The sequence below is a fragment of the Stegostoma tigrinum genome, chromosome 16 (genome assembly GCF_030684315.1).
Source record: "Stegostoma tigrinum isolate sSteTig4 chromosome 16, sSteTig4.hap1, whole genome shotgun sequence".
Taxonomy (NCBI): domain Eukaryota; kingdom Metazoa; phylum Chordata; class Chondrichthyes; order Orectolobiformes; family Stegostomatidae; genus Stegostoma; species Stegostoma tigrinum.
The window spans coordinates 22,815,201-22,832,874 of NC_081369.1; the positions used below are offsets into that span (position 1 = coordinate 22,815,201).

The 17,674-nt window shown below is 41.3% G+C and overlaps 1 protein-coding gene across 1 annotated transcript in view; it reads right to left on the bottom strand.

Moving 5' to 3' along the window:
• Window positions 1-17,674, bottom strand: part of irx5a (iroquois homeobox 5a) — a 312,578-nt gene that overhangs the window by 244,142 nt on the left and 50,762 nt on the right. Inside the window, exons 4-5 of the mRNA XM_048546230.2 lie at window positions 11,955-12,032; window positions 3,095-3,277 (exon numbers count right to left, since the gene is read on the bottom strand). Coding sequence (XP_048402187.1) covers window positions 3,216-3,277; window positions 11,955-12,032 — 140 coding nt within the window. The 3' untranslated portion in view covers window positions 3,095-3,215. The remainder of the gene's footprint in view (window positions 1-3,094; window positions 3,278-11,954; window positions 12,033-17,674) is intronic.

Here is a 17,674-nt window from a genome sequence, read left to right on the forward strand (position 1 = left end):
CCTGGAAACAGGCTATGTCAGAAATGGAGATGTTGTCCCTGATGTGAGAGCGACTGCTGGGAAATACATAAATAATGGCAATGTGAATTTATTGGCAGAGCCTAATTAGAATTTTGTTTACTCCATTTCAAGCCGCGCAGTAAACTAAATTGAGAAATCAGAGAATATCAGTTGCCTCTACTGGGTCTCAGGGTATGCCAGAGAGGATTTAAGAAGATAAGAAATTATCACAAGTGGTGAGTATCAGAGAAATTGCAAACATTATCAGAGGCTTGAAGACTATGTTGGGGAAAGTTGGTCAGCTAGTCATTGGAATGGAAGGGTGGCAGAGATTTTACTGTAGGTGTAGCAGAAAGCATTGCTTCGGCTCTGGACCCACAGTCAGTGCTGAAAAAGCACTTATGATGACTCTGCTAACTCTCATATTTTCTCAGCAGTGAGGTTTCCTCAAGGTCTGAGAATGTCATTTACTAATTTAAAAAAAAGAAAGTACCTTTGAAATCTGAGGAATGGAGCCTTGTTTAAAAGCTGCAGGTTATTTACCCAAAAGCTGTACACGCATTCATATATATATATTTGCTTAATAGTATATAACCTAACTATTGTTAAAAAGCAATATGAATTTGAAGCTTTTTACATAGAACATAGAGCATACAACATTACAGCACAGTACAGGCCGTTCGGCCCTCGATGTTGTGCCGACCTGTCATACATGCCCATCTAACCTACACTATTCCATGTACATCCATATGCTTGTCCAATGACGACTTAAATGTACCTAAAGTTGGCGAATCTACTACCGTTGCGGGCAAAGCGTTCCATTCCCTTACTACTCTCTGAGTAAAGAAACTACCTCTGACAGCTGTCCTATATCTTTCACCCCTCAATTTAAAGCTATGCCCCCTCGTGCTCGCCGTCACCATCCTAGGAAAAAGGCTCTCCCTATCCACCCTATCTAACCCTCTGATTATTTTATATGTTTCAATTAAGTCACCTCTCAACCTTCTTCTCTCTAATGAAAACAGCCTCAAGTCCCTCAGCCTTTCCTCGTAAGACCGTCCCTCCATACCAGGCAACATCCTAGTAAATCCCCTCTGCACCCTTTCCAAAGCTTCCACATCCTTCTTATAATGTGGTGACCAGAACTGTACGCAATACTCCAAGTGCGGCCGCACCAGAGTTTTGTACAGCTTCACCATAACCTCTTGGTTCCGGAACTCGATCCCTCTATCAATAAAAGTTAAAACACTGTATACATTCTTAACAGCCCTGGCTTTTCAGTTTGGACATAGAGCACAAATTTATACAGTATGTGTTGACGTGAGGATGCTGAGGCTATGAGTCAGCATCCTCTTCTCTTTCTGCCACTCAGCACCCTCTTCCCATACTGTACAAATTGGTATTCCCTCTCCAAGTTTGATTTCTTTCATGTCACTCCACTGAATGCAAGCTGAACGGCTCCAAATTCATATCTCTTTTTAGCAATATTTACAAAATTACCTCCTCACTCTACCCATTGTAAAAGGGTAATAATTACCCCCGTTATCTCTCCCTTGTGCCTGTTCTGTTTGGCTATTTTTCCAGGTTCATTTGCCACAGTTTTCATTTCAGGTAAGTTACACTATTTTTTTCCTTTTTAAGTTTTATTACTTCCTATAGGTAATTGCCTGACTCTATTCTGTGATCGACACCAAAAACAGAAATTGCTGGAAAAGCTCGGCAGGCCTGGCAGCATCTGTGCAGAGAAATCAGAATTAACATTTCAGGCCTGGTGACCCTTCTTCAGAACAGATCAAGCTGAGGAAGGGTCACTGGACCCGAAACGTTAACTCTGATTTCTCTTCACAGATGCTGCAAAATCTGCTGAGCTTTTCCAGCAATTTCTGTTTTTGTTTCTGATTTACAGCATCCACAGTTCTTTCAGTTTCTGTTCTGTGATCTTTTGGTTTGGCTGCAGACTTTTATTATTTATAAGTCCATATCTTTTTTACAATATAAGAAGAAACATACTATAAAAATATGGCCCAGTGGGATTGATTCCAGAGCTGGAGTGGAATGGGGGGTCAAATTGGTCAGAACATCAAAGAATATACCAAAAGATACAGTGAAATACACTAAACTCTTACAGGGCTCGACAGGGCTGATAAATGAAGAATATCTCCCCTTGCTCAGGAGTCTGGAATCAGGGGACACAGTCACAAACTAAGAGCTAAGCCATTTAGGACTGAGATGAGAAGGAATCTATTCACTCCAGAGAGCTGTGGAGGTTCAGTCATTGACAGAAATTGGTAGATTTTCAGATATTAAAGTTACAAGAGATATCAGATAGTGCAGAAAAATGGCGTCAGTTAGAAAACCAAACATGATCTAGTCGAATTGCAGAGTAGGCTTGATGGGCCAGATGGCCTTGTCCTGTTGCTATTTCCTATTACATGGAACACAGCAGTGAAAAGTGGGCATTAATTTGATTAGAGCTGGTGCCTGCGCTGGTTATGCATTCAAACTAAGGGAAGGATTGCTTTATGAAGCAAGATTATAAATCACTTGAAAAGAATGCATTCACACTGTAACTTGAGCAATTCTTCCCATTTAGAGTTAATAGAATAGTATGAACTCCCATGTGTGTTCAATTCATTGCCAGAATGTGTACTGACATATGATTTCTTCTTCGCCTGTCATGTAATTGTTAAGCAAAAATTGATGCAAATTTACTCAGGATTCACTGGATTTGCATATTACATTAATTTTGCACAGGAGGTTTACCAGCATGTGAGAGGGACCTTCAGTAATCAAAACTATACAATCCTCTGCAATTGCTATCAAACTGCCCTTCACTTGGACCTCCGTATGGAGCAGTGCTTAAGAAATCGGGTCTTTATCAGGGACACAATCTCTGATTTGTGCACTGCTCCTGAAGGAGGCTGGATAGTTCAAGTACAACATCCAGCTAGCACTCTCAGTAGAACTGAAAGTCATCATTGTACTCAAGTTCTGCACTATGAGATCTTTCAAAGCACCAGCAGGGGACATCAGTCACGTCAACCAGTGTGTGATTTACAGCTGCATCGCAAAGGTAACAAATGCTTTCTCTCACCCCATGCCTCCATCCATCAAATTCAATGTCAGCACGTAGTATCGGTTGGAAAGACAGGCTCAGCAGCAAACCGGCCAAGGTACACTCCACAATACTGTCCTAAGGTCTATGAAGGGGGACTTCAACCAGCCAACTTGCATTTCAGAGACATGAACACTCCCAGCTGATCCAAGTTGACACATCCTGTATTTAGAGCAAAGGACACTTATTTCACAACTTTGCTCAGCTGAGTTGTAATATCCAAGACTCTATTCATACCAGCTATCATCAGTTTAGGTAATGAAGCAAGTGAGTTGCTAATCTGCGCATCCAAGAAGTATCTTCCATTTTGCTGAAACCCCCATGAGACTGGAATCACAATGTGACACTGCAGGGCCCATTGCATGGGTACCACCACACAACATCAACCAGCCTTTTTTAAGCCACCATTTGTTTTGGTTTTTCCCCTCTTAGCTTGCCATGAATTTATACCTCAACCTCAGAGACATTGTCTGAAATCACAAACTTACAGCACAGAAGGCATCCATCCAGTTCAGTGTGCCCGTGCCTGTTCTTTGAAAGAGCTATCTAATTAGTCCCACTTCCCAGTTCTTTCCCCATTGCTCTGCAAAACTTCATTTTCCACATGTATATTCAATTCCCTTTGAAAGTTATGATTGAATCTTGTTATTACCACCTTTACAGGCAGCCCATGTGAACTATGGCTGATTGTCTATTAACTATGCCAGACTATAACATATAAAAAAACACCCTTCCCTCCTCTCCTATCTCAATCTTTTTGTTAAGATCGGTGTCCTCTGATTATGGATCCTCATTATATTGGAAATTTTTTTTAAGTTTTCTGGCTCTGCTGCAGCTCAATGAAAGCATTCTTACTTCAGAGCCTCACTCTAAGACTCGAGCACAAAAATCAAGGCTGATACTCCAATGCAGTTCTGAGGGGTGCTGCATTATATTAGGTGCTGCCTTTTGGATGAGGCATAAACTGAAGTCCTGCCTCTCTCCCTGTGGTGTGTGAAGATCCAATGGAGAAATGTCATAGAACCTACAAGTGCAGAAAGTATAGTGTGTAGGTTAGGTTAGTTAGGCATGAAGCAAGATTTTGACTTCCCAACGGTGGTTTGAAATTTAGAGATAAAATCAGAAGTGTGTTCGCAGCCTGTCAACCTTAATGCTGGTCTGCAGAAAGTTCATATTTCTAATACACTTACATGCCATGAATATTCTTTAATATGAAACAGGCCTTTAAAAAGCACAGCTTCAAAAATAAAGTCAGTATCACCAAGGATCCTGTGGCACCCACTATATGATTATACAGCCATAGAGATGCACAGCATGGAAATAGATCCTTCGGTCCGACTCATCTGCACTGGCCAGATATCCTCAATTAATCTAGTTCCGTTTGCCTGCATTTGGCCCATATCCCTCTCAACAGTTCCTATTCATGTACCCATCCTGATGGCTTTTAAATGTTGCAATTGTACCAGCCTCCACCACTTCCTCTGGCAGCTATCTCCATACACACATTAGCCACTGCATGAAAAAGTTGTCCCTTAAGTCCCTTTGAAATCTTTCTCCTCTCACCTTAAACCTATGCCCTCTAGTTTCACCCTGGGGAAAAGACCTTGACTACGATTATATAAGATTCTACAAGGTCGCCCGTCAGCCTACAATGCTCCAGGGAAAGTAGCCCCAGCCTATTCAGGCTCTCTCTATAGCTTGCTATAGATTGTTTCAAGAATGGATGCATCCTATCGCCTTCATGCAGTGGTGGACATAATCAGTGGTATTCCTCATCTAATTTTATAAGACAAGGGAGAGAAATAGGAGAAGTGGACTCTTGCACAGGGACTTGGGACTGAAAACAGTGAGTCTGTTGTGGTGTGGCGTTGGAGATATGGGGTAGTGGAAGAATGATTCAAGACAGAGAAGGTGGGGTCAGGGCCATGGAATAGTGAATTTGGAAGGGTGTGGTATTCCAATTGTGTAGTAAAATCAGTTAAGGTAAAACAATTAGGAGCCTATAGGGCTGCATCAGTACTGTCCAAATGTGTGGCCAGTTCAGGAAAAAAAAACAGAAATTGATGCAGAAACCCACCGAGTCTGGCAGCATCTGTGGAGAGGAAACAGAAGTCATGTTTTCAGTCCAGAGACCCTTCCTCAAAACTGATTGTAGCTAGGAAAATGTTGGCATATATGCTAAAGGTGGAAGGAGTGGGGAGGAGTAAAAAATAGGTGGAGATGGAGCCCAGAGAGCGAGACAATTGGGCAGACAAAGAAATGGATGAAAGTCAGTCTGGGAGAATGAATGGCTGCTAATGGGGGCCACTCGCAGCTACAATCAGTAGTTTGTGGTAGCAGCCCATGTGATGACAGGGCCTGGTGTAGAGGTTGGAGTAAGGATGGGGAGAAGGTGCTCAGGCCCTAAAATTATCAAACTGATTTTGAGCCCTGGAGGCTGAAGGGTCCTCAAGCAGAAAATGAGATGTAGTTCTTCCAACTTGCACTGGAGCACTGGAACAAGCCTGAGACAGAGATGTTGGCCAGGAACACGGTGGTGTGTGGAAGAGGCAGGCAACAGGAAGCTCAAGGTCATTTTTTGCAGAGAAGAATTAAGTGTTTTGCAGGGCCATCACCCAGTCTCATCTCCCCATTGTGCAGGAGGCCACATTGTGAGCAGTGGATGTGGTAAACTAGATTGAGTGAAGTGCAAGTAAAGCGCTGCTTCACTTGAAAGGTGAGTTTGGGGCCTTGGTTAGTGAGGAGGGAGGATTTAAATGGGCAGTTGTTATACCTTCTGCAATTGCAGGGGAAGGTGCCATTGGGCTGTTGGGAGTGGAGAAGGAGTGGAGCAGTGTGTACCAGAGGGAATGGCTCCCGTGGAAGACTGACAAGGGAGGCAAAAGCAATATGTGTTTGGTGGTAGCATCCCACTGGAGGTGGTGGAAATGGCAGTTGATCTTTTGGATGTAGATGTTAGTGGGGTGCTGGGTGAGGACAGGAGGTCCGCTATCACTAGTGTGGGAGGGAAGAGAAGGGGTGAGGGCTGAACTGCAGGAAATTGGTCGGACCCAGCTGAGGGCCCGGTAACTTCAGTGGTGAGGAATCCTTGATTGAGAAAGAAGGTGGACATTTCAAAGACCCCTTGTCAAAGCTGGCATCATCAGAGCAGTTGCACCAAAGATGGAGAAACTGGGAGATTGAAACAGGTCTTTACAGGAAGCATGAAATGAGGATATATAGTTGAGCTAACTGTGGAAGTTGGTGGGTTTGTAGTAGATATTGGCAGCCAGCCTATCCCCAGAAATGGATACAGAGACATCAAGGAAGAGAAAGGAGAAATCAAGGACGGACAAGGTGGAATTGAGAGTAGAGTAGAAATTGATAACTTTTTCCAATTTCAGACAGGAGAGGAAAGCAGCACCAAAAATGTCATTAAAGTACTCGCTGAAGATTTGTGGGTGGGGGCCCAAGTAGGACTGGAAAAAGAAATATTCCATATACCCTACAAAGAGTCAGGAGTAACTGGGGACAATGTGAGTACCCTATGGCCACCCCTTTGACTGAAACTAAGTTAAAAGAGAAGTTGTTCAGGGTGAGGACCAGCCCAGCCAGACAGAGGAGGATAGTGGTGGATAGGGACAGTTCAGACCTTTTTTACAGGAAGAAATGGAAAGCCCCAAGACCAGCCTGCTCAGGGATGGACATTTAAAGGGAGTGCATGTCCATTGTAAAGAGGAGGTAGATGGATGCTACAAGGTGAAAATTCTGAAACTGACATAATGTATCAGATGAATCGTGGATGTAAGTGGGAAGGGAATGTACAAGGAAAGTAAAAAATGGAGTTGAGATAGGAAGAAATGAGTTCTGTGGGGCAGGAGCAGGGGAAACAATGAATCATAGAATCATAGCATGCCTACAGTGTGGAAGAAGGCCATTTAGCCCATTGAGTCTACACTGACCCTCTGAAGAGCATCCCATCCAGACCCACCCCCCAGCTGTGACCCTGCATTTTCCAGTTCTAATCCAACTAGCCTGCACATCCCTGGACACTATGGACAATGCAGCCAATCCACCAAACTTGCATACCTTTAGACTGTGGGAGGAAACCAGAAGAAGTCCATGCAGACATGGGAAGAATACGAAAACCCCACACAGGCAGTCACTCAGGGGCAAAATCAAACCCAGATCCCTGGCATTGCAAGGCAGCTGTGATAACCACTGAGGCACCATGCCACCCTGGTCTGCCCAGGCAGTCCTGTTTGTAGATTTTGGGAAGGAGGTAGAAGCAAGCTGTGTAAGACTGGGGTCTTTGAGCTTGGAGGCAGTGACAGGGGGAGATCACTAGACAAAATGAGATTAGTGACTACTGTGGACATAATAGCCTGATGTTCAATTGTGAGATCTTGGTCCAAGCGGAGATAGGTGGAGGTATCTGAGAGGTGGAGTTCAGCCTCTGTAATGTACAGACCAGTACACCAGACAACAACAGCACCACCCTTCTCAGCCGGCTTGATTCAAAAGTCAAGGTTGGATCTGAGAGCATGGAGTGCAATGAATTCAGAGGGAGATTCAATTAAAACGGATGAGGAGGTGCAGAGAAATTGAGGCGATCAATGTCATGTTTTTTGGATGGCAGAGTCTCTACAAAGCTTTGAGTGCACTTACAATCTTTCCATGATCCCTGCTCAGATTTACCTTGAACAATATCCACTAAAATGCCCAGAAGAGAGAGTCAGCTGAGGCTGCAGCATCGAATTGTTAGCAAACAATTAGGTGCTAATATGAATATGGTTATGCTGGTGAGGAAATACGGCCAATCAAATTTCAACTTCCAAGATCTGATCTTCTGAGACCTTTCTTGAACTGAAACGATTTTAATAAAGAAAGAAACATAGATATAAAATAGCTGTCATCATCACCTGACATCAGATTGGAGAAAACTTTGGGAGACCCAAGGAGAAGTAAACAAAGCCATTTGCAAAGAAGTTGCTGTTGTTTTTAATCTAAGAAATGTTTTAATTAAAATGTGATAGCTGCATTCCGAAAATAAATTTAAAAGATCTGTTACAACTGAACCAGAGAGAGCTAAAAAGAGGGAAGCCAATACCCCATCCTCACCTGGTCATAACAATGCTCAGTAAAGAGTGAATGCAAATTGACACCAATACATTCTTTACCCCAAGAAAGAAAATGTCTCTCACACCCTGGTAATCATCAAGCGTGGAAACTAGGAGGTGCATCTGAACACTTAGCTCTTTGTTGAAATGAATCACTACCAATAACAATAATGAACAAAGGGACTTTTAAAACTTTACATGTGAAATTTAACTGTGTGTCACATTTGCTTTTTCAAGTTTTACGTTAATGGCAATGGAGTCGAGCAGGGAAGTTGTGGCCAAGATACAGATCATCCCACTTTGACCAAGAGACCACTGGTAGCTGTGGCATTGTCAGGTAATACCAGGTTTCATTGATAATGTTTTACCATTCAATAAATCAAACATGTCTTGCATCTACACTGCTGTCACATTGAATTTTAATTTTACTCACGTGGGAAAAGGCAATAAGCTGTAATGCACAATTGTGGCTATTATTTTGGGAATTGCATACCATTGGTAAAGTCCAGTCTCATGCCACAATTTCCAAGGGAAATATACTTGGTGGCCTTCAATCTATATCAAAGGAAATGGATTATCAAGGTATCACATTGCTGTTTGTAGAATCTTGCTGTAAAATTCCTGCAATAGGGATGACATCAGAAATATTTCATTGACTATAAGTCTTCAGAATATTCCTATAGGTGCTATATATATTGATATATTTCTTCCTTTCCATCGAAAGTTGGTAACAATGTTGGGGCTCTACTACAGGCCTCCCAACGGTGAGCATGAGATAGAGGCACAAATACGTAGACAGATTATGGAAAGATATAGGAGCAACAGGGGGTGGTGATGGGAGATTTTAATTTTCCCAGCATTGACTGGGATTCACTTAGTGTTAGGGGCTTAGATAGAGCAGAATTTGTCAGGAGCATCCAGGACGGTTTTCTAGAGCAGTATGTAAATAGTCCAACTCAGGAAGTTGCCATGCTGGGCCTGGTATTGGGGAATGAGCCCAGCCAGGTGGTTGAAGTTTCAGTAGGGGATTACTTTGGGAATAGTGATCACAGTTCTGTAAATTTTAGAATACTGATGGACAAAGAAGAGAGTTTCCTAAAGGAAGAGTGCCGAACTGGGGAAAGGGCAACTATAGCAAAATTTGACAGGAGCTGGGGAATGTGGATTGGGTGCAGCTGTTTGAGGGTAAATCCACATTTGATATGTGGGAGACTTTTAAAGAGAGGTTGATAAGAATGCATGACAGACATGTCCCTGTGAAAATGAGGGACAGAAAGGGCAAGATTAGGGAACCATGGATGACAGATGAAATTGTGAGACAAGCAAAGAGGAAAAAGGAAGCATATGAAAGGTCGAGGCAACTGAAAACAGACAAAACTTTGGAAGAATATCAGAAAAGTAGGACCAATCTGAAATGAGGAATTAAGAGTGCTAAAAGAGTCATGAAATATCTTTATCAACAGGGTTAAGGAAAATCCTAAAGCCTTTTATTCATACATAAGGAGCAAGAGGGTAACTAGAGAAAGGATTGGCCCACTCAAGGACAAAGGAGGGAAGTTATGTGAGGAGTCAGCAAAAATGAGCGAGACTCTTAACGAGTGCTTTGCGTCAGTATTCACTGAGGAGAGGGGCATGACGGATGTTGAGGTTAGGGATAGATGTTTCATTACTCTAGATCAAGTTAGCATAAGGAGGGAGGAAAGTGTTGGGTATTCTAAAAGGCATTAGGGTGGACAAGTCCCCAGGTCCGGATGGGATCTATCCCAGGTTACTAAGGGAAAAAAGAGAGGAAATAGCCAGGGCCTTAACAGAAATTTTTGCAGCATCCTTGAGCACGGGTGACATCCTGGAGGACTGGAGAATTGGTAATATTGTCCCCGTGTTTAAGAAGGATAGCAAGGATAATCCAGGAAATTATAGACCAGTGAGCCTGGCATCAGTGGTGAGGAAGCTGCAGGAGAAGATACTGAGGGATAAGATCTATTTACAGTTGTAAGAAAATGGGCTTATTAGTGATAGGCAGCATGGTCTTGTGCAGGGAAGGTCATGTCTTACCAACTTGATAGAATTCTTTGAGGAAATGACAAAGTTAATAGATGAGAAAAAGGCCGTAGATGTCATATACATGGACTTCAGTAAGGTGTTTGATAAGGTTCCCCATGGTAGGCTGATGGAGAAAGTGAAGTTGCATGGGGTCCAGGGTGTATTAGCCAGATGGATAGAGAACTGGCTGGGCAACAGGAGACAGAGAGTTGTAGTGGAAAGGAGTTTCTCAAACTGCAGAACTGTGGCCAGTGGTGTTCCACAGGGAACCGTATTGGGATCACTGTTGTTTGTGATATACATAATTGATCTGGAGGAAGGTTTTAGATGGTCTAATTAGCAAGTTGCAGATGACACTAAGATTGATGGAGTAGCAGATAGTGAATGGAACTGTTGGAGAATGCAGCAGAGTATAGATAGATTGGAGAGTTGGGCGGAGAAATGGCAGATGGAGTTCAATCCAGGCAAATGCGAGGTGATGCATTTTGGAAGATCCAATTCAAGAGCGAACTATACGGTAACTAGAAAAACCCTGGGAAAAATTGATGCACAGAGATATCTGGGTGTTCAGGTCCATTGTACCCTGAAGGTGGCAACACAGGTCAATACACGCATACGGCATACTTTCATTCATCAGACGGGTCATTGAGTATTAGAGTTGGCAAGTCATGTTACAATTGTATAGGACTTTGATTCAACCACATTTGCAATACTGCGTACAGTTCTAGTTGCCACATTACCAAAAGAATGTGGATGTTTTGGAGAGGGTGCAGAGGAGTTTCACCAGGATGTTGCCTGGTATGGACTGTGCTAGATATGAAGAGAAGTTGAGTAGATTAGGATTATTTACATTAGGAAAACGGAGGTTGGGGGGAGACCTGATTGCGGTCTACAAAATCATAAGAGGTAGAGACAGAGTGGACAGCAGGAAGCTTTTTCCCAGAGTTGGGGACTCACTTACTAAGGGTCATGATTCCAAGGTGAGAGGGGGAAAAGTTTAAGGGAGATATGCGTGGAAAGTTCTTTACACAAAGGGTGGTGGGTGCCTGGAACACGTTGCCAGCGGAGGTGGTAGAGGTGGGCATAATAGTATCATTTAGGATGTATCTAGACAGATACATGAATGGGTAGGGAGCAGAGGAATATAGATCCTTGGAAAATAGGCTACAGATTTAGATAGAGAATCTGGATCAGTACAGGCTTGGAAGGATGAAGGGCCCGTTCCTGTGCTGTAATTTTTTTGTTCTTTGTTGATCTTTGAAAATGCTGGAATGGTTCCATCAAATCTCCCCTTAATCTTTTCTGCTGTAAGAAGACCATGATGTAGAGGTGCTGGTGAGGGACTGGAATGGATAAGGTCAAAAATCACACAACATCAGCTTACAGTCCAACAGGTGTATTGGAAAACACAAGCTTTTAGAGTTTTGCTCCTTCATCTGGTAATGACAGCGCACTGCTTCGAAAGCCTGTGATTTCAAATAAACCTGTTGAACTATAACCTGACGTTGTGTGACTTCTGACCTAAGAAGGCCAATCCGAGGTTCCTGAGTGCCTTGATATAGCCAAAGTTCATTCTGTCTGATATAATGCTGGTCAATTTCTTCTGCTCCTCTCCAAGGGCATTCTCCCAAAAACACTCCGACTGAGAGTCAACTAGTGAAGTATAAAAGTTGAACGTATCTCCCATGTTGTAGTACCTGATGAATACTCCTGGATGTTGTGTTCTTCAACTAAGGTGGCAGTCCCAAAGATCCATCCTCCTTTGCTGTGACTTTCTGCAGAAAAAGGCAGGTATGGAATGATCATATGGCAACTGTTATACACAGTCATCTTTCAATGACACTGTGTACTCTGTGTCATGCCAGAACACAATCATCTTTGAACTTGATCTCTTCACATGCTGCTGAACCCTCTGCTTAATGACAGGTTAGCCTTTATAACTCACAGAATAATTTTGCCATCTCTTTGCACCTTCACAATGATCTACTGGGCTACTCCAATAATGGCTGTCTGCATCTCTGTGCAGATTTTCACACACCAAAGTTGGATCAAAATACTGATCACTATTTGCTGTATTTGCATGTAAAGTAAGGTGGTTTCCCGGCCATTCAGTTACATTATTCGAGTCAGAGAAAAAAAGCCCTGAATTACTTGGGTGCTCCTGACAGTGCATGAAAAAAAGGACAGAATTAACTCATATAATGTATAAACAGGGTCAATCACACAAATGGGTGACACTTCCAGTAAAAACAATTTTAGGAACAAAGTTTTAGATTAAACAACATACAGAAAAGGAACATGTGAGAGAAAAGATAGATAAATCTTCTAACCAGGTATTTGCCCTTGTTCTGACACAAATTGATTTTTATCCTCTAGTTTGAAGAATAACTTGTTGATACATTACTAATTGAAAACATAATAAACTGACATTTAGACAATGCATTCCAAAAATCCTGCAACAATTATATTGGGTTGGACTACTGACGTAAATTGGCAAATCCTCTCATTATGAACCAAGAAACTTTTTAAAATATCGACAAGGATTGTTAATTATTTTCAGTGAAGTTTTCTGTAAATCTCTGAATATGAAGTCAACTCAAGACACTTAAACTCAGAATAATGGATTGACCATTTAGGACTGAAACGAATAAAGATTTGTTCACTCAATGCTTTGTGAATTGTTCAAATTCTCTACCCCAAAGATCACAGATATCCAGTCATTGAATATTTCAAGGCAGATTTTTCAATTTTTGGATCTTAAATGAATCAGGGTGTATTGTGGAAATGCAGGATATGGAGTTGCAGGAGAAGATCAGATGTGACTGTGCTAAATGGTGGGGCAGGCTGAAAGGGCCGAATGGCCGACCCCGATCCTTTTTCTTACGGTCTTACTGAATCAATGTTCTAACAAGATTTCACTGTCATAGAATTCAATGAGAAAATGCCTTTTGTTTTTAATTCTTTTCACAGGATGTGGTTGGCACTGGCAAGACTAGCATTTATTGCTCAGTCTTAATTGTCCTTGAAATGAGTAATATACTTGGCCATTTTAGAAGGCAATTAATATCTAACCATGTTGCTGTGGGCCTGCAGTCACACATATGACAGATCGGGTAAGAATGGCAGATTTCCTTCCCTAAAGCACGAGTGAAACGTGATTTTATATGAGAATAGTTGTTTCACGATACTATTACACAGACCTTACAATTTCATCATCTGAATTGAAATTTCATCAATTGCTATAGGATTTGAATCCACACCCCTTGAACATTAATCTGTGCCTCTGGATTACTCGCTTAGTGACATCACCACTGTATCACTATCTCCCTACCTGGATATATCACCAATAAAAGTGCGACAAAAAAAGTACAATGCCTCACTCACAAACTTAAGAACAGAAGTTTAATCTCCCTTTCGTCAAAATCTCAGTACATATTTGCTTCCCCTGCAAACTGCAGCTCTCCCCACCACAACCACAACGCTTATTAGATCTTTAGCCTCTACAGTGGAATATCTGAAAAATGACTCCAAGCATTGTTGCTACTCGTAAAGGTTTTTTCTGACCCAACAATTTCTCCCAGAATGGTAGAGTCGAGGCAAGTGGAGAACATATCCCTTTTGTACAGCAGCAGCTGCTGTATTCAGGTACCCTTTTAAAGGGGTCAAACCTTTGAAAGAATGAGAATGAGTTAGTTAATGGATGAGTGAGTAAGTGAATGTGGATTGTTGTGGGAGGTTTTCAGCAGGTGGGCTGATGTAGTTGGGTCTGATGGGGGTGATGGTATAGTTGGATCCATGCGGTAGTAAAACGGTTGGCTCCATTGGTTGCTCTCATCAGGAGAGAACCAATCTGCTGGCATGTGGGAATTACTCAATTAGTGTCAGGAATGTAGTCAGATTAGGTAGGGGAGTAGTTGGGTAATTGGGTACAGATTGCGGGGGATCCATTGTGGGGCTGATTTGAATTATCTCATTATTAGAACAGGTATTAATCACTTCAAGAGTTCCTGGTGGAGTATTTAGATCAGTTCTGTTTTGTAGAAAAGTCCTAAATTCAAATCAAAATCTGTCATAAATTAACTAATCTCAGCCTCCAGAAGGTTGCTCAAATTAGCCTCTGTATTCTTTGAAGTGGAAAGTAAAGGTTAGTTGAGAGGTGGTTGAATTTCAGCCGTTTATTCGACTCCAGGTGACATTCATTGGGTGGTGCTTTAATATTGAGTAGAAGTGTAGATTGGTCGTGGATTGAATGTCCTCCAAAGAAATAAACCACCAGAATTCACTGGAATGATAATCACTTGGACAAGGTGTAAACCCACAGCCTGTAGATGTATCAGGACACCAGCTCTGCAAGGACAGCAGTCGGGGAAATTCTAAATAAGAACCTGTAAAATTCTTATTCTATATGTGCAACCACATGACACCTAATATCTAATGGCCAACATGTGTTTTGGTTTTTTTGTGAAATCCAGACAATCTGTGTGTGAAACATGAAGATTTTTAGACATAAATAATAACAATTATCAAAATAACCATTCAGATAATGGATTTTTGAAACCATCTCATCAGTACAAAAATAAATAAATCCAACAGTATAAATTTAATTAAGTCCTGTCGTTTTCATATATGCCAACTCTATGGACATTGAGAATGACTGATCACAATTCCCAGAATTCATTGCACCATTTTGCTCATGCAATCTTGTCGCAGTAAATGGAAAGTAGGGTGTTCGTTAAATTTTATTCCCATTGTATGCAGGCTTTTCCTTGAAAATGTAATCACTAATCAGTTCCAGTTGAACGTGAAACTATTTTTTTTCTCTCTGCAGCGAAAATTTCAACCAAGAGGCAAGATAAGTTAAAATGTATAAAGTGACAGACAACAGCATCTCGGCTGGTGATGGCAACCTCCTGTGGAAAGTTAACCGAAAGATCAGAGCAAGCAGTTGCCACCTAATCAAAGGGTCTTTGGGGAAGATTGTATCAAATTCTAACAAAAGCGCAGATAAGGTGAAAATACCCTTGAGCTACCTTCAGCGTTCCAGATGTTGAACAAGAGGAAAAGAGTATGTAAACCTGATTCAGCTTAAAGGATCCTGGCAGACAGATTAGGGTTCAAATTTCTTTACATTTTTCAAAATTAACAGTAATGGGGAATGCCAATCTGATTACACAAATCTTCATTATTTCATTTAAGGTGACCGATATGTAAGGCTTCATTTGTCCTACAATAAAACCAAGCTGCTACATTTACATTATCAAACTATTTATGATACACATAGACAACATTCTTCTATTGCTGCAGAAAATGAACATGTTATGTCAGAAAAGTTTACATTTGTAAAAGTTTAGAAGTACAACTGCTGGACAGCAAGAAGGCAAGTTTCTATCTCCTTTACAAAATAACACTGCCCTGAGCCATCCTTTCTGGGCCAGCAAATACAACCATTGCCAAATTAACAGTAATTACAGTTTGTATCTGGTTCCATAAAATTATAGTTCTTCTTTGTTTAAAAGGAAGTAAGGCAAAGTAACTGGAAGAGTACACTGTTGATCAAGATTATTCTTCTTCTACACGTGGCTATATTTAGTGAATCATAAACTTTAAAAAAAACATGAAAGATGTACCACACCAGCATTGTTTGTCAGCAATTTGAGACATTGAATGGGGTACATTTTTGCCTTTGCTGTTGATTTAGTCATCTGGCAGAAATCAATGCAATGAAGATTGGGTGCGTTCTAATAGCAGTGGGCGATCCACTTGAGCAGAATAACAATCAAGCAGCGCTGGGAAAAATACACTCCAATGAGTTTGAAAGTAACAGAAAAGATTCTGGCTATAATCACAAAATAATCAAAATCAAGTGACAAGTAAGCACTGAAAATATCGAGCATTCACTTGCATGCAGCTGTAAGAAATTCCAGAGCTTGATCAGGCCTCACCTGTCAAACTGAGTGGTCACTCTTCCACATTTAGTGTGATGTGGCTGCAATATATGGCTATAGGATTCACTTCAGCAATTCATGGTTTAGCAAGAAAAATCACTAACACCATAATTATGGGAAAGTGCTTAAATTCAGCACCGTCACTGCAAAGACTGAACCTTTTCAAGATAAAGGCCTAAACTTGAGCTCCCTGTATTCCTAAAAATTCATTCACAAGATGTGAGCATCCAAGGTAATGCTGACATTTGCTGCCCATGTCTAACAGTCCTTGAGAAGGTAGTGCTGAGCTGCTGTCTTGCACTGAGACAGGCCACATGGTGAAGATACACTCACAGCACTGTTAGGGTTGCACTTCCGAGATTCTGACCCTCTGGTAATTCATGAAAGGCTCTATGTTTTCAAGCCATGATTTTAGAAAGAACTTGCAGGTGGTACTCCCTTGTATCTGTTGCCTTTGCACTTCAATTGGCAGAAGCTGCAGGATTGGCGCTGTCTCTCTTCAGTTTCTCAGCAATTTGGGATGGGCAATAGAAATTCGGCCTTGTCGGAGTCACCTAGATAACAAGAAGAACTTGGTTTCAACTTATACGAGTACAATTGCTTATTGCATATTTAGTGCCAGGGTGAACCTCACTACTTACTTCATAAACGTGTCGCAGCAGCATCTTTTTCTATCTATCTCATTAGCTGTCTTTCAGTCTGGATTGAATGCTGTTTTCCAATGAAAACACAATGAAAAATCTCAGAAATATGAGTTTTGTGTGATATGCCAGGCTTTTTAAATTAAATTGAAGAGCACTGGTGGTAATTTACAGATAATTATCCCTTCCAGCTGTATGTATTAATCTTCTTGGTATTTGCTACTGATCACTGTAACAGCTAATCTCCTTATACTTAAGGTGTCAGGTTTTCTTTTGATGTTGTGAGACATGTTGATTCTTGTTTTTGGTAGGACCCACATTCAAGGTAACACAATTACACTGCTACATTCTTGAAAACTCCTTTCCCACAACATATCATTTTTATATGTGCCGCATTCATTAATTAGACGGAATTTTCTAAACCCCTAAATGATGTTGGCAATGGTAAGTCAGTTGGGAAAATATGGCAAGATCGGAAAAATGAGAATCTCTAACAGTGAGAAAATAACACTTGATATTTTTTATATAACATTTGAATGGTGAGATGAGAATCTCACTACTGAGCAGTGAGAGGCCTATTTAAATCCTATTAGTAGTAAATTCACCTCAATTATATGCAATTTCCTATTCTTCTATGTAACAGAAAGAAGTTAAACTACAACACTTCCTGATATGAAAAGCAGAGCAAATAACTTGTGACTCCTGATCACTTCATGCTTCTCTGGGAGTCCAGTTTGGATAGCAGTCCCCGAATCTCAGAGTGCCGTCCATGAATAGTGATCGCTTGGATTTTCCATCCACAAAGGTTGGCATCAGACATGTACCAAGTCA